A 22,465-nucleotide genomic window follows, 5' to 3' on the forward strand; every position below is an offset into this window, starting at 1 on the left:
GCATGCAATTTGGAATACAAGAAAAAAAAAGTTTCTGTGGTTCCCCACTGCATCTAGAGTATAACACAAACTCCTCAGCTTGGCACAACTCCTTCAGGTTGGCTCAAGCTAAACTTTCAAGACTTATTATCATATCTCTTAATTTGTCCTTCCATTACTCTATGTTTCTGCCCATCTGGCTTACTTGTTCTTCCCCGAATTCAGCATTTCATAACCTTCCTATATCTAGATTTATCTCCCACATTCTCTTTTTTTCTTCTTAGAATAATTAGTTCTCACATATCCTCCTAACTAGTCCTAATCTTAAAGGTCCAATTCAAATAATACCTCTTATGGGAAGCCTTTTCTGATCCCCCAACTTAGTGAACTTTGCCTCCTCAAATTAATGTATATCTACTTAACTGGACCCCTATTGTATTTCTCTCCCACCCCCATCCTGTTCCCTTTGCTATAATAGAGTAAGCTCCTTGTAGGTAGAGATTAGTTTATTTTGTCTTCTTATTCCCAATGCCTTGTATGCAGTAGTTACTTAATAAATTGAATTGAAGATTTGCATAATTAAATAGGAAAATTGTTATTCAAAAAAGCACCATGGATAATGAATCAATATCAATATGATATATCCTATATGCTTTGTATAAATGCATATATATATATATATATATATATATATATATATATATATATATATAGTAACATAATATCTAAACATTTAAAGGAAAAGTTCATTGAATTGTACCTCCATAATGCACTGAGGTTGCTCCCTCTCAGTATGAGCTTAAAGAACCAGCCAGTGGTTTGGGGAAGGCTTAGGCAGGGAATCTTGGACCACCCAGAATGCCTCAAAGTCAGAAGGGAGGGGAGGAAAGAGGAATCTGTGGATTCTAAACCTACAATCTATCTTCTCTCCCCATCATTCTACTGAAATTCTTAATTGCCAAATCTAATGGCCTTTTCTCAGTCCTCTTACTTCTTGATCTTTTTGTAACTTTTGAAACTGTTGATCACCCTCTCCTTCTAAAGACAGTCTTTCTTCTCTGTGTTTTTGTGAGGTTATTCTCTTTTTATTCTCCTCTTTTTCCTTTGCTGGATATTCATCCAGGTAATATTAAGAAGAGGTGTCCCCCAAGGCTCCATCCTTGACCCTCTTCTCTTTCCCTTCTATACTATCCTGCTTAGGGATCTCATCAGCTTCCATGAGTTCAAAAATCATCTCTATGTAAATGATTCTAATATCTAGTCTCACTTGAGTTCCAATATTGTATTTCCTATATAGCTTCTTGGCAAGACATGGATTTCCTGTATCTCAAGTGTAAAATGTCTAAAACAATTCTTTTTTTTTTTAGTTTTTTTGCAAGGCAAATGGAGTTAAGTGGCTTGCCCAAGGCCACACAGCTAGGTAATTATTAAGTGTCTGAGACCAGATTTGAACCCAGGTACTCCTGACTCCAAGGCCAGTGCTTTATCCACTATGCCACCTAGCCGCCCCTAAAACAATTCTTTATCCTCCTCCCACCTCAAACAATCCCCTTTTCCAAATTTCCCTATTTCTCTCAAGGGCACCATTCATCATATTCAATCTACTTCTAAATCATGCCATTTCTAACTTCATAATATCTCTTTTAAGTCCCCTTTTCTCTATTCAGCCACCACCTTTTTTTTCAGGTCATCATCTTTTTCCTGGACTATTTCAATAGGCTTCTAATTGTTCTCCCTACCTAAAGTTTCTGCCTATTCCAGTTTCTCCACTGAGATGCCAAAGTGAATTTCCTAAAGTACAGGTCTGACCATGTCAACCCCGACCCTATAGTTAACAAACTTCAGGGACTCCTAGTTAGTTCAAGGATCAAATAGAAAATTCTCAGTGTTCCATTTAAAGTTCCTTCATGCTTTTCTTCTAGACTTCTTACTTTGTTCCTCTCCACATTCTTTGTGATCCAATTCCACTAGTCTAGCTGCTATTCCTCACATATAACACTCACTCTTTCTTCTCCTTGCCATTGCCTGGCTGGTTTCATGCCTGACCTCTGCCTCTTGAAATCACTAGCTTCCTTCAAGACTTAGTTCAAATATCACCTTCTACCATGGGTCTTTCTGGATCCTCCCAGTGCTAGTCCTTTCCCTCCAAGTTACTTTCTATAGACATTTGATTTCTCTTAAATGGACATAGTTAATTACATGTTGACTGCCCCATTGATAGTTGAGCTTCCTGACAATGAACATGCTCTTTTTTCTTTTCTTTTCTTTCTTTTTTTTTTTTTTGCCTTTCTGTCTTTAGACATTAGCACAGTACCTAAAAAATAATTGGTTTTTTAATAATTGCTGGCTGACTGGCTAATTTTAAAAAATTTTCTTTGCACAACTTTCAAAGAAAAATTTTGTTTTATAGGGAAGCCAAGGAGAAGAAAAAACACTTAAAATTACCTTGGAAATCATTAGGTAATTGGAACAAGAGCAAAATAATTCTAAAACTATTATTATCTCCATTTTGCCTATGCTTTTTTAAAATCTTTCTCTCATTTTACTGGGATTTGGGGTTGTCAAATCCCAGTTTCTTAAGCATTCTCTAGTAATGAAGTCCTAAGGCCTCTGAGAATTCTCATTTTTCTTTTTTCCATTTCTTCCATTTCGCCCTCCATCTTATGGAAATGAGCTTCGTCAAGGAGCCAAAATCTCTTATAGACCAGTCTCTTGACTCCCACATTTAGCAAAAGATAAGTGTTTTGGCCATGTGCTCCTTCATCATCCTCCCTCTAAGGACAGAATTAGAATTACAGAAATCCATTCTCTGTGCTTCATGACCAAAGTAGAATTAGGAAATTTTCATAAGTACAGTTACTTCTCCCTGCCCTGAAAGTACTCTGCTTGCCTCTGATCCACAATTAGCTCTGTCCTAGAATTTCTTATGAAAATATAATCTTTTCTCAGGGCAGTTCCCACAGAGTTACTACTCAGATATTCTGCAGTTAAAAAGAAAAAATGTCACTCACATTCACCTACTTGCTACCTGTTCCACCAACAAACAAGGAAATGCACTGGTCCAGCATACAATCTGAAGCAAAGGAGCACTCTTTCAATCCCCACTATTTGCAGCTGAATCTCCTTTGGGGAATGAGGGGAGAGAGGTTGAGAAAATCTCATTCTTCAGTGATGAATTAGTCAAGCCTTTTGCTATTTCTTCTCTGACTTCTTGACTCCTCACATGTAGGGAGGCCACTGTGTAAAAGGTAAAACACAGCAAAAATACTCCTTCAAACTTGGGGAAAGGTTGAATAGTGAAGTGGTTGGAACTGTTGGCTAAATTGGAGAGTTACACATATAAAGCTGAAGGGAAACCTAAAAAACTCCCTTGCCCAGAAAGCTTAAGAATCACAGAAACCTCTTCCAATTTTTCCAACTCATATACTGAATGAAATTCATTATGATATGCCCAGTAAATGGTTTATGAGCTTTTGCCTGAGGATTTTAAAGGAGGAGAAATGACCGCCTAGGTGGTACAGTGGATAGAGGGCTGGACCTGGAGTCAGGAAGGCATCTTCAGGAGTTTAACTCTGGGTGCAGTCACTTAATACCCCTGTGATCCTGGGCAAGTTACTTAACCCTGTTTTCCTCACTTTCCTCATCTGTAAAATAAGTTGGAGAAGGAAAGGGCAAACTATTCCAGTATCGTTGGCAAGAAAACCCAAAATAGGGTCATAAAGAATTAGACACAACTGAAAAATGACAACAAAATTAGTACAAAGCTTTTTCATATGTTAAACCTAAATTTTCCTCTACCTAAAGTATCTTTGCTTTAAAATAAAAAAGAACAAGTTTAACCCTTCTTCCACATAACAGCATTTTACATACTTGAAAGCTATTTAATCCTTCACTGTCTTCTCTCTAGGCTAAAACATCCCAGTTTCTTATATACGAAATGGATTCAAGATTCTTCACCATCTGGGATACTAGTACTCCAGCTTATCCTTCTTAAATCATTGGTGCCCAGTGCTGAACACAATACTCTTAGAACAATTAAAAAAAAAAAAGACCAGGAATTCAGGGCCATTAACAATAGAATTTAGTCATGTCTAGGTTGCTTTTCACTATTATTTTGGGTTTATTCCATAAAGCAGAAAAACTCTCAAAACAAATATGACAAACCAGCATGCATACACATAAGCACGCCCAATATCTGCCCTCCAGAGGTGCAACAGGACAATTACCTCCCTATTCCTGGAAGCTATGTTTTCCTTCAGACAACCCAAGATTCCAGTAGTTTTTTTGGCTGCCACATGACACTGCTGACTCATAAATTAGATTGAGTCAAATATAACTCTTTAAACCTGCCTTAGGTCATCTCCATAGTAAGTGGCAGAAGTAGGAATCAAATCCAGGTCCTCTGACTTCAATCTAGCACACGTTTCCCTGATCTCTGTTTTGAATGATTCATTCTTCTCAGATTTACAAAATATCTTTATCCCTCTTTAACAAAAGAATTGGTCATTTCAGGTTAGTAGTTTCAGTTTGTGTTTGGATGGCCTTGTAAAATTACTTTACCTGCTTGATCTCAAAACTCAAATATTGACTGTCTTGTTCCTCTGTTCAGTTAAAGAAAAGGTAACAAAGAATAGCTACAGTCTTACTTTACAGCTCCAAAGTCTACCTTCTCATGGAGCCATCCCTTATTCGATCTTCTGCAATCTTCTCCACACTCTCACTACAGTCATTTCCACCGTACCTGTCTTCTGGAAATACTCCGGCCTTCACCAATAAAGTTATAACTGCCTGCAGTCCTCAGTGTGAGTACATCAGATCCAAGACCTTACAGGCAGACTACATTCCTCACTTGAATCCTCTCTCAGCTTTTTATTTTTCCCCCAAGGTTGCTATGTTCCTAAATAAATACATTTTGCCTAATCTCTGAACTTGTGGCCTGATTTTGAGCATGCTTGTGTGAGAAAGCTGGATTATCTTGTTTGTTTTGGGAGTTTTTCTACTTCTGTATGGAATGAAACCAAAATAATAGTTAAAAAACACTCCCGATATGACCAAATTCCATTTTTGGTGACCCTGGACTCAACCACTCATCCTGTTTCCAGTTTAAATGAGGATCACCTTCTCACAAAGTATTTCCAGGAGCAGGCAATAAACACTGCTTCTGCAGGTTCTGAACTCATTGTCACCTCTATGTATTCAGAGACACACAGAAGTTAGGGATGGTACAATGAAATAAGATTAAAAGTTAGGAATTACAGAATTTAGAATTGGAATCCATCTAGTCAAATCATACTGACAAGTGGTCAGGTGGTACTTCATACTTTGCTTGAAGAACTCAAATAAATGGGAACCCACAGCCTCTGGAGGGAGACCATTATATACACTTTTAGACAATTCTAATTATTAAGAATTTTTTGGTTTTTATTTTTTTCCAAAATTAAACCAAGATTTTCCTTTTACCTTTTACCCATTGTACCTGGTTCTTTCCTAGGACCTAACAGAAAATGACAACAAATGATCCTTTTTTCCACATGATAGTCTTTTAAATACTTAAGTTAGCTATTCCATACTCCCAGATTCTTCCCCAGACCGAACATTTCCAGTTCCTTCAATCAATCTTGCTAAGACATGGACTCAAAGTCCCTTGGTATCCTGGTTGCCCTCCTCTGAATGCCCTCCAATTTATCAATGCCCTTTTAAACCTGTGGCAGCTGGAGCTAAGCACTATTTCACATGTGATCTGATGGTATTTCTTCCTGAAAGATAGGAAGGTCAAATACTGAAGCTGAAGTTTAAATATTTTGTCCACAAAAATGAAAATATAGGACTCAATGGAAAAGACTGTGATGATGGGAAAGATTGAAGACAAAGGAAAAGATGAATAGATAGTAACATGGAAACAATGAACTTGAACTTGAACTTGAACAGACTTCAAGAGGTAGTGAATGATATAAGGGTCTATGGTCCACTGTGTCACAAGCACTCAAACATGACTGAATAAATAAATAATAACAATAAAAGGCCTTTCTTAATTCAGCTCAAAGATCAGATTAGTTTTTTGGGTTTCCACGTCACATTGCCAATTCATATTAAGCTTGTAGTCCACTTAGAACCCCAATTCTTTTTCAGACAAACATCTTTCTCACCATCTTTCCCTACCTTTTATCCTCATCCTGTAGTTGTAAAGTTAATTTTTTGAAGCAGTGGATAAGACTTCATATTTATTACTATTAAACTTCATCGTATTAGACTTAGTCCAGTACTCTATCTAGCCTGTCAAGATCTTTTCAGATCCTGTGTCTATTAAAATAGCTCTCCATGGGAGGGGAGAGCCAAGATGGCAGTGTGAAGGTAGGAATTCCCAGAAAACTCCAAAAGTTGTCAAATTATGACTCTAGACAAAATCAAGAGGGGGAAGAACCCACAGAAAGACTAAGAGATACAGTTTCCCAGTCCAAGACAACTTAGAAGATCCACAGGAAAGGTCTGTTTCACCAGGACCGGGATTTGGAAAGAGCTGCAGTGCAGCCACAGTGCAGCCACAGAGCAGTATAACTGGGCTGAAGCAAATCAGCTCCAGCCTTCTAGGAACAGTCCTGTTTGGGGTCTGGGTGCCTGGGCACCTGGGTCCTTGGAAGAGGGGAGGCAGTTTCCAGACCTCTTGGCCCAGGGATTGGGGGGGGGAGAGAATGACAGCTTAAAGGGGTGGTGAGAGCACTCTGCCTAGCAGAGTGAGCACGGAGTACAGCGGTAGCCTCAGAACAGCCCTGCAGTGAGAACTTGCAGTGGGAATCAGGAAAGCCACCCAGCACTTCCAAAACTCCCAGCCCACAGACAGTAAGGGGGTTGGTGGAGACTGCAGAGATCCCTCTGCTCAGCCTGGGGCAGGACTCTACTGTTTGCCCATACTCAGATCCAGTTTGCAGTTTGGGCCCCCATACTACCATATCCAAGCAGAGATCCTCCTCACAGTACCAGGCAAAGGGGAGGGCCTATGGTCATAAATATAACAGATCACAGGCAAGAAATCAGTCTCATAAGACCTTGGAGGAATTAAGGTCCCTGTGAGGTGTCCCAAAAAGCCCCCAAAGCCTTGGAAGTGAAGTAAATCAATCATAGGCTAAGGAAATTAGTAAAGAACAGAAAAAGAAGAATCTGACCATAGAAAATTACTTTGGTCCCATGACAGATCAAAATACATACTCAAAAGATATCAAAGTTGAAGCTTCTGTATCCAAAAACTCCAAGAGAAATAGAAAATGGTCTCAGGCTATGGATGAGCTCAAAAAACACTTTGAAAAGCAATTAAGGGAGGTAGAGGAAAAGTTGGGAGGATAAATGAAAGCAATGCAGATAAATCATGAGAATCAAGTCAGTAGTTTGGTGAAAGAAATACAAAAAAATACTGAAGAAAATAAAATGTTAAAAATCAGTTTAGGTCAAATGGAAAAAGCAACACAAAAGGCAAAGAAGAAGAATGACTTAAAAAGCAGAATTGACCAGCTGGAAAAAGAGATAAGAAAGCTCTCTGAAGAAAATAATTCTTTCAAATTAGAATGGAACTAAAGGAAGCTGATGACTTTGCTAGAAAAAAGGAAGAAATAAAACTATACCAAAAGAACCAAAAATTAGAAGAAAATGTGAAATTGGTAAAATATTGGTAAAACAACTGACCTTGAAAACAGATCCAGAAGAGATAATTTAAAAATTATTGGACTACAAAAAAAAATTATTGGACTACCTGAAAATCACGACCAGGAAAAGAGCCTAGACTTCAGTTTCCAAGAAATAATACAGCAAAATTGCCCTGAGATCTTAGAAGCAGAGGGTAAAGTAGAAATTGAGGGAATTCACTGATCACCTCCTGAAAGAGATCCTGAAAGAAAAACTCCCAGAAATATTATAGCCAAATTCCAAAACTCCCAAATCAAAGAGAAAATACTAAAAGCTGCCAGAAACAAACAATTCAACTACCATGGCTCTATAGTCAGGATCAAATAAGGTTTTGTAGCACCTATATTAAGGGCTCACAGAGCTTGGAATATGATCTTCCAGAAGGCAAAAGGCCTTGGTTTACAACCAAGAAACAATTTCCCAGCAAAAATGAACATCCTCTTTCAGGGGAAAAGATGGACTTTTAATGAAACAGGGGACTTTCAAACTTTCCTATTGAAACAACCAGAGCTGAACAGAAAGTCTGATCTCCAAGTATAGGACTCAGGTGAACCATAGAGGGGGTAGAAGAGAAGGACTAACTATGAGGAACTTAATGATATTGAACAAGAAGATACTGATAACTCATGTGAACTTTCTCATTCATAAGAACAGTTAGAAGGAGCATATATAGACAAGGCACAGGAAGGAGCTGAACATAATGGTATAATATAGTAATAAGAAGGAGTCATTAGGCGATAATGGAAAGAACTGGAAAGAAGGGAAAAGAGAGGAAGAAGGGGCTAAGATATTTCACATAAGAGTCAAGATTAAAAAAAAGTGCAAAAGAAGGTGGCTTGGCCCTATCAGATCTAAAATTATATTATAAAGCATCAGATACTAATACCAAACTGTCTGATATTGACTAAGAAATAGAGTGGTGGATTAGTGGAATAGACTAGGTGCAAAAGAGATAGCAGTAAATGATTAGAGTAATCTGTTTTGGGTTTGATAAACCCAAATTGTCCAGCTTCTGGGATAAAAACTCTCTCTTTGATAGAAACTGTTGGGAAAATTGGATGTTAGTATGAGAGAAGCTTAGATTAGACCAACATCTCATAACCTATACCAAGATAAGATCAAAATGGGTACAGGATTTAGACATAAAGTACAATATTAAAAGCAAACTAGGAGATCAAGAAATAGTTTACCTGTCAGATCTATGGAAAGGGAAGCAATTAATGACCAAGGAAGAGATAGAGAACATCATTAAAAACAAATTAGATAATTTTGATTACACTGAATTAAAAAGCTTTTGTACAAACAAAACCACTGTAACTAAGATCAAAAGAAATATAGTAAATTAGGAAACATTTTTTACAACTAGTATTTCTGATAAAGGACTCATTTCTAAAATATATAGAGCACTGATTCAAATTTATAAAAAAAAAACACGAGACATTCCCCAATTGACAAATGGTCAAAAGATAAGCAGAGACAATTTACAGATGATTGCTCTAAATCACTACTGATTAGAGAAATGCAAATTAAAGCATTTCTGAAGTACCACCTTATACTTCTCAGACTGGCCAATATGACCAGAAAGGACAATGATCAATGTTAGAAGGGGTGTGGGAAATCTGGGACACTAATGCATTGTTGGTGGAGCTGTGAACTCATCTAGTCTTTCTTGAGAGCAATTTGGAAAGAGCAACAAAAATGCACATACCCTTTGATGTGGCAATACCACTACTAGATCTATAACCTAAAGAGATCATAAAAAAGGGTAAAAACATCACTTGTACAAAAATATTCAAAGCAGTCCTGTTTGTGGTGGCAAAGAATTGGAAATTGAGTGAATGTCCATCAATTGGGGAATGGCTGAACAAATTCTGGTATATGTATGTTATGGAACACTATTGTTTCATTAGAAACCAGGAGGGATGGGAATTCAGAAAAGCCTGGAAGGATTTGCAAGAACTGATGCTGAGCAAGATGAACAGAACCAGAAGAACATTGTATACCCTAACATCTACATGGGGGCGATGATCAACCTCAATGGACTTGCTCATTTCATCAGTGCAACAATCAGGGACAATTTCCAAAGAAAGAATTGTGGAGTTTAAACAAAAACCAAAGATTATTACCTTTAATTTAATTTTTAAAAGTATCTTATTATGTAATTTTGCTATGTCATATTTTTTTCCTTAAGGATATGATTTCTTTCTCAATACATTCAATTTTGATCAATGTATAGCATAGAAACAATGTAAAGGCTATCAGATTATCTTTTGTGGGGAGTGGGGGGAGGGAACCAAGATTGGGGGAAAAATTCAAAAATTTAAAAAAACAATTTAAAAAATCTTATTCATAAAGAAGAGTCAAAATAAAGTTTTTGTAATGGAGTGGAATGGGGGCAAGCAAGGGGGAATGAGTGAGCCTTCATTATCATCAGAAATGGCTCAGAGAGGAAATAACATACACACTCAATAGGGTATAGAAATCTATCTTTCCCTAGGAAAAAATGAGAGGAAAGGTATGGGATAAGGGGGAATGGGTTGAGGGAAGGGGCAAGTAGGTGATAGAAGAGAGGGAAGATTGTGGGATAGGGTACTCAGATACAACACACTTCTGAGTAAGGAGAGGGTGAAAAGAGAGAAAGAGAGAGGATAGAACAAATGAGAGTGGAGAAATAGCGTGGAGAGAAATAAAGCTAGCAATAGCAACTGTGAGAAAAATAGTGAAGAAATTTCTCTGGGGGACTTAAGATAAAGAAGGCAACTCATCTCAGAGATAGAGCTGTTGGAATCTGAACACAGACTGAAGTATACTTTTCTTTCTCTCTCTCACTATTCTTGAGGTTTCTCTATCGTTTGGGGAGGAGAGGGGGTTTGTGTTCACTCTCACAACAAGATTATTACAATAATATAAAATAAATAAACCAAATAAAAAATAGCTCTCCAATTTGGCATCTGCATATATTATGAGTATGTCATCTATGTGCTCATCCAAATAACTGATAAAAGAATTAACTATCTCAGAGCCAAGTACAAATTCCTGGGATTCTTAACAAGTTGATATTAAGGCATTAATGACTATTCTTTGGATTGGATCATTCAACCAGTTCCAAATCTAACAAAACTTCTCCATTACTGAAATTTTATCTATTACATGTTTCTCCCAACTTTCTCACAAAAAAGAATAAGAGATACTTGATGTAAAAAAAAAAAAAAACTTGGCTAAAACTAGAATTCTGCTATTCTACTAATTTAGTAACCCCATCAAAAAAAGAAATAAAGTGAATTTGGCTTAATCTGCCCTTGAGCTCGCTCTCTCTCTCTCTCTCCCCATAGTGAGTCTTTCTTGGGATCAGATTGCACTGCCACTAATAATTCAGGAAAGACATTTTCCCAAATTCCAGTTTTCTCATCTGTAAAATGGAAGTTATATCCAAATAGTTTCCAAGTTCCTTCCAATAATACTTGGTATTTATAGAACACTTTAAAGTTTCCAAAGAACTATAAACAAATCTCATTTGAGTTTCACAGCAACTTTATGAGTATCTAATAGTTTTATTTTCCTCCATCATATGATCACTATTTACCAAGTTCCCCCTCTCCCTGCCATAGGGGTTAGATTAGCAGTAGTTAGATAGATAGAACATTGATCCTGGAGTCAAGAGGACCTGAGTTCAAATCCAGCCTCAGACACTTAGAAGTTGTGTGACTTAACCCCAAATTGTCTCCAAAAGGGGGGGGGGGATCATTTGAATAAGACTAGATTTTTTTGTTTCTACTTAATGGCAACAAAATTATTACTAGAATTTGATTGATCCAGTCTGCCTTGGCTCAAGTGGGTAGCAGGTAGATTAGGGGTGTTGTGAATCCTGTCTTTTCTGACTCAAACCTCAATATAGCCAGACTCACAAATAATTTGGATCAAGAGTAAGAAAAAATCAGTTACCTCTCTGCTCAGGAGACCCAAGATAAGGATTCAAGGAAAGGAGAAGCAGCACCCAAGAGATAGGTAGGAAGAACCTTCCTTGCTGGGCAAGGAAGAAAAGATGTTGCCTTCAAATGAATGATGATTTCTTGCTGTGTCATTGAGAAGAAACCTTACAGAAGAAAGAAGTCAGAGGATTTATAGAGCTCTAGGTTTGAGGAAAGTGATAACATATCATGAAACAATCACCTTTAAGCTAAAATTAAAAGCCTCTAACTTCACTAACTATATATTATTCAAATCAAATCAACACCTATTCATCAAGTGCTATTAATTAAGGAGGTGCTAGGTACTTGGAATAAGAAGATAAAAAAAGAAGCAATTCATTATTTTATTCTACCAGGAGATAAAATATAGGTCCAAATAAACAAATATAAATTATACATAAAAAAGTAATGGCTTTTTTTAACGTTTTTTGCAAGGCAATGGGGTTAAGTGGCTTGCCCAAGGCCACACAGCTAGGTAATTATTAAGTGTCTGAGGTCAGATTTGAACTCAGGTACTCCTGACTCCAGGGCTGGTTGGTGCTCTATGCACTGCACCACCTAGCCACCCCCATAAAAGTAATTTTTTAAAAGCATTTTTGATCTTTTAAAAATTCACTTTTATTTTTCAAATGCATCATCTCTCAACTCCTCCCATAGAGATAATAATTTTTGTAAAGCAGTAGGGAGGAAGCAATTCAGCAAAATTAACCAAATTTTCTACCAAGACAAAATATTTGCAATGTTCTACACCCACAGTTCACTGCCTCTGTAAGGAAGAGAGGGTGGTTCCTTTTTTTTTGGCTCTTCTTCCAGGTCAAGTTTGATCATCACATAATCATTTACTTTCAATTTGGGTTTCTGTTTTGTCTTTGTTCTTTCCATTTACATTGTCATAATCATTATATGAAATAATTTTAAAAGAGAGAAAATCTATGGGGATAAAGAAAAGCCCTATGTACAGGACTACAACTGAGCTGTGCCTAAAGAAGCTAGAGATTCAACAAGGTAAAGAGAAAGGGTGATTGCCAGACCACTGGCTGCCACCAGTGCAAAGGGAAAGGGATGGAAGCTGGAATATTATATACTATATATTATATACTATTATATACTATTATATACTATATACTATGTTATCAAAACTAATTATGACAATTGATTGTGCATTAAATTGTGCATTAATTTTTAGACTTTCCAGTTCTGAAAGCAGTTAACATATTGATCTTTACATTATAACATTGAACAAATTGTAGCAATCTCCCCCTAAGGAGACTTTGTAGCCCTGTTAAAGTATACAGATTCTTCCTATCTCTCATTTTTCTTATAAGAATTAAGGAAAGGTGATTTAGTTGTCTTTGGAATTCCTGCTAAAAGAGGAATTGAGATACTTCTTCACTGAGATTCTGTGATTTTAGGGAAAAAACTGGGAAGATTTCTTAGTATGCTGGAGGGGCACCCAGGGAGCCCACAGAGAAACCAAAGGAGAGGATTTCATGCTGTCAGCAAGTAGTCCCCATGGTGAAACCCAGATAGCTGGTTAGAGCTTCATACTTTGGAAAATTATGCCTTAGGCTTCCAAGACAAGCTTCGGCCAGTTTGCCACAAAATGCTGACAGTTGCAGTACTGGGACCATTGACAGGGCATCATCTCAGGGGGAAGCAGCCAGGACAGAACACTGCTTGTCCTTGCTTTCATTTATAAGATTTTCTACAGCAGTTATCACCTAAAAAAGAGCAGAGGGAAAGAGCACAGGGACATAGACTCTTTCCTGTAAGATAGAATAGGCAAATCACACAGGTTATGAAAGATGGAGCTGCCTGTCCTATGCCCCAGAACCCTAGTTGGTCAAAAAAAGATAAAGGAGGGTTGAATGTGTGTCTTATTACTAGTGCCTCATCTCCAACATGAAGGAACTGTCTAGATGTCCTGTCTGCAGGACCCAGGCCAGTCCACAAAAAGAAGACTATGCCAATCTTCTTGTATGGCAGGGATTCATAATTCATTTTGTGTATAAAAGGGGCCCATCAGGTAAATTGGATCAGGTAGATGGGGATGCAAATAAGAAACAGATTTGGTGCTGCTCCTCTGAGGGCTATAGTTATTGACTAATAAAGCCCCTCAGTCCCCCCGTTGGGGAACATTCCTCACTTAATTCAAAATGGCGATGAGCCTATTTTATGAGCCAGAGATATTAAATTCAAACAAATTTCAGAAGAGATAAGGTTATTATTCAACCATTAGCTATGGATGTTTGGGCTCATTGAACAAATCAGCAAGTATCTACTATGCTCCAGATACTGAGGATATACACAAATTGAAATAGTCCTTGACTTCAAAGACTTTGAATTGTATTGGGAAAATGACATGACCTTAAATAAGCATAGAGAAAATATCAGTCAATCAAGTAGTAGTTATTAAGCACCAATTATGTGCTGGGTCCTTTGGTAGATTCTGGAGATAGAAGTATAAAAAAATGAAGTAATTCCTATTGGCAAAGAATATGTGTGAATATATATATATATATATATATAATATTTACATATATAATGTCAAAAATGTAAAGTGACAAAATGATAAATGGCAAAACATTTAAAAAAAAGACTGGAAAGGGACAGTCAATTAGGGAAATCAGAAAAGTTTTCACCCAGAAAATACTATGCTTGGGCTGTGTCTTAAAAGAAAAGATGAACTCTGTGAGGCAGAAGAAAGGGAAATGTAGTTCAGATATTTAAATTAACCAGTTCAAAGAGATAAGAGATGTGGTATTATGTGTGAATTAATTACTTATTTATGAGATTATGAAATGGGGGAAACATGCCCTGTTCTTTGGGAACTCACCAGGAAAAATCATGGTTGGTAGGAGGGAAATGGAGGTGCAACCACACTTTTAATAAGGCACAAAGACAAGCAGTGAAAAGTGAAGAGGGTTAAAGGGATAGATAGCATAGGTCAGGGAGAGGGATATGAGATGCTGAAGAGGGACAGCCAATGTGGAGAAGAGGATATGGAGGTGAGAGGCAGAGAATATCACTCACATAACCATGGCTCAGAGTTGGGAGCACTAGGCAGTATGAATCTGATAGAGATGGAAGAATATTCCCCCCCATTTGGGGAGGGATACAGATCAACTCCCATCAGTTTACCCCAGGGTTAGTTCATTAACATCCAAATCATCTCAAATTTATCAGCAAAACCCAGTCTTCAACTCAAAGTGAATAGCACTTTTTTTTAATGTTCTACTGGTCTGAAACTGTGGAGGTCTGGATTTTTTCCTGGCATTTATGGATTATAGGACCAGAACCTTGACAAACAACACCTAGATGGTTTTCCCTGTTTCAGTACATATTACCAGAATGTGGATATTAATTACTATATGATATAATGTATAAAATTATGTTCCTTTGATCTTTAGGACTTTTTTGAAATCTTATTTGCTGCTATTACCTTTTAAACTGGATACTAATAAACTTGCTTAACTATATTGACTAGAAGAGGAGGTGGTCAGGGTGACCAAAATAAAACAATTTAATACAATAAGGACCAGAGAAATGTCTAATTTTGGCTGAATCACAGAATATAGGAAGGGGAATCAAGTATATCGAAGTTGGAAAAGTAGGTTGAAGTCAAATAGGGATTTAAGAGCTAAATAAAGGAGTTTAAATTTATCCAATAGGTAATAGGAAGCCATTGACTGAGTATAGTAGTCACATGATCAGATCTGAGATAAAGGAAAATTCCTTTGGCATATCTCATGGATGAGGGTGACTGCACACTCACAATCTGGAAAATCAGCATAAAATTTTGTAGTCTCTTCCTTCATACTGGAGAAAAAATCTGAATTATTATAGTATTAAAAAATAAAGTTTGTTGATTTTATTCAATATTATGCATACATTTTTTACATTTCTGTGTTTCTGAGATTCTAAACTTGTCTGTATCATCTGCAACTTTGGCAAAGCTCCACTAAAACTTCCCATTTAATTTCTTATGCAGATCTATGATATATCAAAACCACAATGGAGAAAGTTATGCTATGGAAGGGACAACTGTTGTATGATTAAGGTTTAAACTAAATTGGGGGGATTAAGAAAGGATTGAGTTGATAAAAACTGCAAGATTTGACAAAGGATTGGTGATGTGGAATAAGAGTAAGAAATCAAGGGAAATGAACCATGGGAGACTGGAAACATAGTGATGCTCTCTACTGAAATAGTGAAATTTAGGATTTTGTAATGTTTTGTGCATGAGTTGGAAGCATCCACTAAGCAACTGGTGATACAGGCTAGAAATTCAGGGTAAGGCTGAGACTAGATATGATAAATAGATATAAGTCATCTGCCTATCTGCTTAACGATTATAGTTTATCCCGGAGAAGAAAAAGAAGAGAAGGGACCCCGGGGGATACCCACAATTAAGGGGATTGCATATATGATAAACCAGAAAAGGAACCTATAAAGAATTGTCAGATAAGTAGGAAGCAAACCAGGCAAGAGTAAAGAAAATCCATAGAGGAAAGAATTACTTAGGATAAGCAGATGGTCAGCAGCATCAAATATAGCAGAGAGGTTGAGAAAGCTGAAAACTGAGAAAAGACCATCAAATATGGCAATTAAGGGATCATTAGAAACTTTAGAAGGAATATTTTCATTTAAATAAATAACAGAAGCAAGATTGCAAAGGGTCAAGGAATGAACAAGAGAAGTGTACACAGTTTTTCCCAAGGAGTTTAGCTGAAAAAGAAGTAAATATAAGTTGGCAGCTTAAAGGGACAGGTGGTTCTACTGAAAGTTGGTTTTCTTTTGTTTTCTTTTGTTTTTCGGGATAGGTGGAAGGAGTCAGCTTGAGGAAAAAAAAAGGAGGGAAGAAACCAATTGATAGGAAGAGTTTGAAGACACAACAAGAAGGGAGAAATAATTGAGAAGATAGAAGAGATGATATTAAAACAAAAACAATAGGAAGAAAAAAGGAATAAACAGCTGAGGTGTTAATATTTGAGGGAAAAGAGGAATTCTAAAAGGCAGAGGCATTCTAGGCATGAGGGACAAGTAGTACAAAAGCGTGTAGGTGGTAGTTAAAATGTTCTTTTTTTGCAATATGATAAATAGGCTCATGTCTAAAAAATATGTAAGAAGACTATAGGTAGGAAGGGGTCAGATCGTGAAGAGTTAATGAAGCACACAGAAATTTATATATTTTATTCTAGAGATAATATGTGCTGTTAAAATATATTAGAGTAGGAAAATGATATGGTTAGATTTGGCTTTAGGAAAATCAGTTGGCAGCTATGTGAAAGATGGATTGATGTGAGAGAACTGAGGCAGAGAGATCAGGTAGGAGGCTGTGGCAATGCTCTAGATGAGAGGTGATAAGATATTGAACTAAAGTGGTAGCTTTGTGAGTAGACAAAAGGGGTTGAATTTGAGAGATGTTGTGCTGGTCGAAATGGCAACATTTGGCAACCAATTTGGGTATTTGGTTTAAGGAAGAATGAAGAGTCAAGTATAGCATCAAGGTTATGAACTTAGGTGAATGGAAGTATGGTGGTACCCCTGACAATAGTAGGCAAGTTTCAAAGAAGAGTGGATTTCAAGAAAAAAGTTACTAAATTACATTTTGGACATGGTGAATTTGAGGTTTCTAAAGGATGGACCAGTTCAAAATTTACAAAATATTCAAAAAAGATAATAGAACTTGAGAGATACTGAGGCTACATATATAGATACATGAAATATCTGCATAGTGATGGTAAGTAAAGGGGTAGAGGTAGAAAGTAATATAGATGATGATGAGCAAATGAGACCAAGAGACAGAGGATAGAAAAGAAGGAAGAAAATCAAAAGCAATCAGTATCACCAACTCCCAGAATGGGAAGAATATCCCAGGAAAGAAGGTTGCAATCAAATCCTGCAAAGGTCAAGAAAGGAAGAGGGATTTTTTTTAAGTTTTTCAGATTTAGCAGATAGACCATTTGTAACTTTGGAAAGAATGGGTTAAATTGACAGTTCATGCAAAGGAATGAGAAGTGAACAAAAGAAGAAGAAATGGAGGCAATAAATGTATAGACACTCCTTTCTAGGAATTTCTAGGAGTTAGGAAGGAATGATAGTTTGATGGGATGCTAGAGTCTAGTGAAGTTTTTTTTTTTAATGTATATGGAAGACTTTGGCATGTTTGCTGGAATGGGAAAGAAGTAGTAAATAGGAAAAGAGTGAGAATTAGAAAGACATAGGTAGAGAGGCCAAGGAGTCAATCTGCTGGACATCATGGGAAGAAATAGAATTAAAGACACAAACAAAAGGGTTGGCTTTTTAAAGAGGGTTTTTAAAAAAGAGAATAGAGAATATATCTTGAATTGTGAGAAATATAACAGAACAAGAATATCATGGTAAATTTTTTTTAACAACAATAAGAAAGAAGATAGGATAAGAAAGTAATGTGGGGTGGGGTAGCTAGGTGTCACAGTGGATAAAGCACTGGCCCTGGAGTCAGAAGTACCTGGGTTCAAATCTGGTCTCAGACACTTAATAATTACCTAGCTGTGTGGCCTTGGGCAAGCCACTTAACCCCATTTGCCTTGCAAAAAAAAAAAACCTAAAAAAAAAAGAAAGTAATGTGGGAGGCTTGAGAAAATTAAAGAGGAATAAAAGCATTGCCCTGCTCTAGTGAAAGTTCCATTGAGATTAAATAACATTAATTTGTAAATTAATTGTGAATAAAAGTATTGCAATGATATCCTACCTGAGCCAGATGTTTCACCAAGCCTTCTACGATTTGTAGAGGTCCGCATGACCCCTAGAGACAAAAAAAGAAAATATAAGAGGTTAATCTATACATTCCCTTACAGTAGATAATGGATACTCAGAGTATGCTTCTGCCCTAGTGGTGGCCATAAATCCAGACTACGGTAACCCAAAGGATACTCACTGAACATCAAGACACCAGGTGATTTGATTCACCTCAGTGATTTGATTCCACTAAGTGTGAAATCAGAGATCTGAGATTTCCCAAGCCTATGATGGAAAGAAAGACATGAATGAATTAATGAAAAAACCTTTGTTAAGTTCTTACTATAATTCAAACAGTGGGGATACAAATAATAAAAAGCAAAAGTTGTTTTTTTCTTCCCTCTCAAGGAGTTCAACCCTAGGAGACAACAGAGTTCAGTCAGAAGGTCTAAGGACAGATTGGTGGGACAAATGTCAAGGTCCAGGATTCCTTAAGGTGCACCATTAGATGAGATGGCAGTGTCTTTTGGAGGACAAAAAGAGAGGAAAAAGGTAAGACCCAGAGTAACTTGGTACATAGTGGCAAGGCAAATAAGAGCTGGTGATCTTCCATTTCATCAGAAGGACTTTAGTTGATTATTGCAGTGGGTAGCATTGTTCAGGGATGAGTTGAAGAGAAACCAAGATAGAAAACATACCTCTGCTGAAGAAGCTTTCTGCTGTCTGGATGCCCTCATGGGGTTTGGAGAAGTGGCAAAGGGAAATCAATGATTATCCAAGGAATCTCCAGACTTATAAGGTCACAGTTATCTGAATACTCATGTATTTCTGAAAAAGCTGGACACAGATCAAATTTCTGGAAAAATGGATAATTTGCTTCTACTTAAATCTGTCATTGATGTGTTCTCATGATGTGGGGGTAGCCCTAGTCTTAAAGGTTTTACCAGTAGAGTACAAACTCTGGCAGGTTCTATTAAAAAGAAAAGGTTTAAAATCCAAGCACCAGGGCTTTGTGATGATGATCTATGTCACATAGCAGTATGTTTTTTGGCTACAATTCAAGAAGACTATTTACCAAGGAGGTTGGGGTAGGGTGGGGTTTGAGATGTGTCAGTAGCAGAATTACATCCCCAAAGTAATTCATAATGGTTGTCACTTGTATTAGTGTATTGCCAATATTATCGTATTAGTCACAACAAAAAGTCATACAAAGATTACAGGCTTGGAGTATTCAATGACTTGTCCACAGTTACAGAGCTGGTAAATTAAGTGTATGAAGGTTTCCAATCTAGGTCTTCCTGACTCCAAGTCCAAAACTATCTATTGTGCAAAATTGTCTTTCCCATTTGAGTATATCAAATTTTAAATGCTCTAGAGGATTGCTGTAGTAAATAAACCTAGAGCAACTTCTGTTTTTTTTAAATACCTTTTACAGGGGCAGCTAAGTGGCACAGTGGATAGAATACTGACCCTGGAATCAGGAGGACCTGAGTTCAGATCTGGTCTTAGACATATAATAATTGCCTGGCTGTGTGATCTTGAGCAAGTCACTTAACCCCACTGCCTTGTAAAAACTAAACAAAAAAAAATACCTTTTACTACTTGATTCTTTTTGTCTTTATATAAGTCATTTCCCATTCAACAGTTCTTACTTTATCTAAGAGGAGATTAAACAGTTTGTCTGAAGACCTGTAAAGGAGAGGAAAGGAATGAGGGAGGCAGGAAATGAGCTGCCCAGTGGAGGGAAGGGAATAGTACTTGGTTCAAGGACATGTGGGAAAAGAAGGAAGAGAACTGAGAAAAAGAGGAGGCATATCTGCACAGGAAGCATGGTACCAGGAGAACAGACAGAAGACAGACTGGTCAGATACCAGGGCAGATGGGTGCAAAGGTCTCCACTGAGAAGCATGAGTGCTGTGGTGGTGTCTTCCATCTGTTCTGCTTTCACTAGAAAGGTTTTTGTTTTGTTTTTTGGGGGAAAGGAGGGGTTTGATGGAAGGGTTGGAAGTCAAGTGCTAAACTGAGAGGCAAAAACAGAGACCACAATACTGTACAATAAAGATAACATATATGATATATTTTTAATGCATTTCTTATAAGAATTCTTCACAACAGCAAATTTGTATAATACAAATTTCCTTGAAGCAAAAATTGTCAGTATTTTGTGACCCCAAAACCCCTTAAACCAAAGCAAAACAAAAAACTTTTTACAGAAACCTTGACAAATCATGCATACAATAGCTTCTGTCCAATAGTTCATCTCTCTGATATGTCATTATTTTTCTCCTGGATCATCACTAATTTTTCTGATACTCAGAATTTCACTGCCTTTAAATGATCTCTTCATTTACCTTATTGCAGTAATTACATCTATCAAGTGATTGGCTCATTTTATGAAGAAAACTTTCCTTCTAGAACTTGGAAAATTCATAACTCAATTATTTAACAAACTATAAGCTTTGTATCTTGGTCCTCTAGTCACTGGACCTTAATCCTCATATCCTGAATCTGAATGGAATGAATAAATGAAATAGTATGTAATAAACATGTACAGCATGGTAAAAACACTGAGCTGAACATTAGCAATACAATTAGAGAATCAAGATATTTTCTCAAGGAGTTCATAATAAAATAGGGAGGAACAATAAGCCCACCTATGTTTCAGCTTCAAGAATGAATGAATCAATGAAAAAGCTATTTTATTAAGTGCTTACTATACATAAATATAAAAAGAGACAATCTTAGTTCAAATAGCCTCCTTTTTAACAGAAGACTACACTTGAAATTGTCCTAAGACTTTTGGGGACAACTTGTATATGGGAATGGTGGTCAGGGAAGATAGTTTTGGTAAGAAGAGTCACAGGATAATGATGCATAAGACCAATCAACTGACACATTCTTTCCTGGAGTACTAATATGTTAGATTTAGTGGCTGTGCCTTGAACAAAAGAGAAGCAAAAAAGAAAGGAAAGGGATTTGTGTGAAACAGCAGGCAGATGGTAAGATAACCTGGATGGTATGTGAAGATGAAGCATGTTCTAGGGCTATCCTGTAGATATGTGCATTAAAGTAGCTGGTTTTCACTCACTAGATCTAAAATACCTAATTTAAGCTGATTAACCCAAGAAGACTGCTTTACTTCTTCAATAACTGGGCATCTGGCTTGTGGAGATCAAGACACTGTGAGGAGTTACCTTTCCACCAATGATAGGAACAATATTCTAAGCACACATACCCTCTCCCAAAGCAAATTAGATTAATTTTTCCTTAAAAGTTATTGAAACTGTCCTCAAGATTTTACTTGGGGGGAGCCAGGCAAATGAAGGCTCAGGACAGCAAGGACACAAAAAAACAGAGCCCTGATCTCCGGCTAGTGACAAAAGAACAGAAGCAAGGATGACATGGGAAAGCTATATTCAACTGAATTAGTGCTTTAATCTGGATACACATTCTTTCCTTTCTCTGAATGTCTTTCTCCTGCTTTGTCTAAATAAACTTTCTTTTTTGTCAAACGTTCAATGAATTTCAAGTATCTCATTTCATTCCACTTTCAGATATAAATTATTATGGGACCCACTGGAGCTAAACTCAGTCCATAACTCTAATCCACTCATGTTGGGAATTGACATAACAACAATAGTTGGCATTTATATACACCACTTCAAGGTTTGCAAAGCACTTTTCATATATTATCTTGATTAATGGTTAATGTCAGTCAACAAACATTTACTGAGAGCCAATTAAATGTTAGACACTGTACTAAGTATGTGCATTATATCCCTGGAGATTCAAAGAAGGAGAAAAAAAACCACCATTAGGGATCTCCCAATCTAATGGGAGACAATGTGCAAACAAGTATGTCCAGGGGCGGCTAGGTGGCGTAGTGGATAAAACACCCACCTTGGAGTCAGGAGTACCTGGGTTCAAATCCGGTCTCAGACACTTAATAATTACCTAGCTGTGGGGCCTTGGGCAAGCCACTTAACCTCGTTTGCCTTGCAAAAACCTAAAAAAACAAAAAAAACAAAAAAACCAAGTATGTCCAAACTAGATATAAACAAGATAAACTGAAGATAATCAAAAAGGAAAAGCACTAGTATTAAGGGCAATCCTTCTCATAA

General features: G+C 37.0%; 1 protein-coding gene across 2 annotated transcripts in view; it reads right to left on the reverse strand.

Moving 5' to 3' along the window:
- Nucleotides 1-22,465, reverse strand: part of SEPTIN9 (septin 9) — a 406,717-nt gene that overhangs the window by 352,045 nt on the left and 32,207 nt on the right. The window contains exons 1-2 of one of the 2 annotated variants that reach the window (XM_074225075.1): nt 18,544-18,565; nt 18,358-18,411 (exon numbers count right to left, since the gene is read on the reverse strand). In XM_074225075.1, coding sequence (XP_074081176.1) covers nt 18,358-18,411; nt 18,544-18,550 — 61 coding nt within the window. In that variant the 5' untranslated portion in view covers nt 18,551-18,565. Of the gene's footprint in view, nt 1-18,357; nt 18,412-18,543; nt 18,566-22,465 lie in introns of those variants that run through there. The other variant, XM_074225079.1, reaches the window with a different exon arrangement.

This window comes from Macrotis lagotis, chromosome 2 (genome assembly GCF_037893015.1).
Source record: "Macrotis lagotis isolate mMagLag1 chromosome 2, bilby.v1.9.chrom.fasta, whole genome shotgun sequence".
Taxonomy (NCBI): Eukaryota; Metazoa; Chordata; class Mammalia; order Peramelemorphia; family Peramelidae; genus Macrotis; species Macrotis lagotis.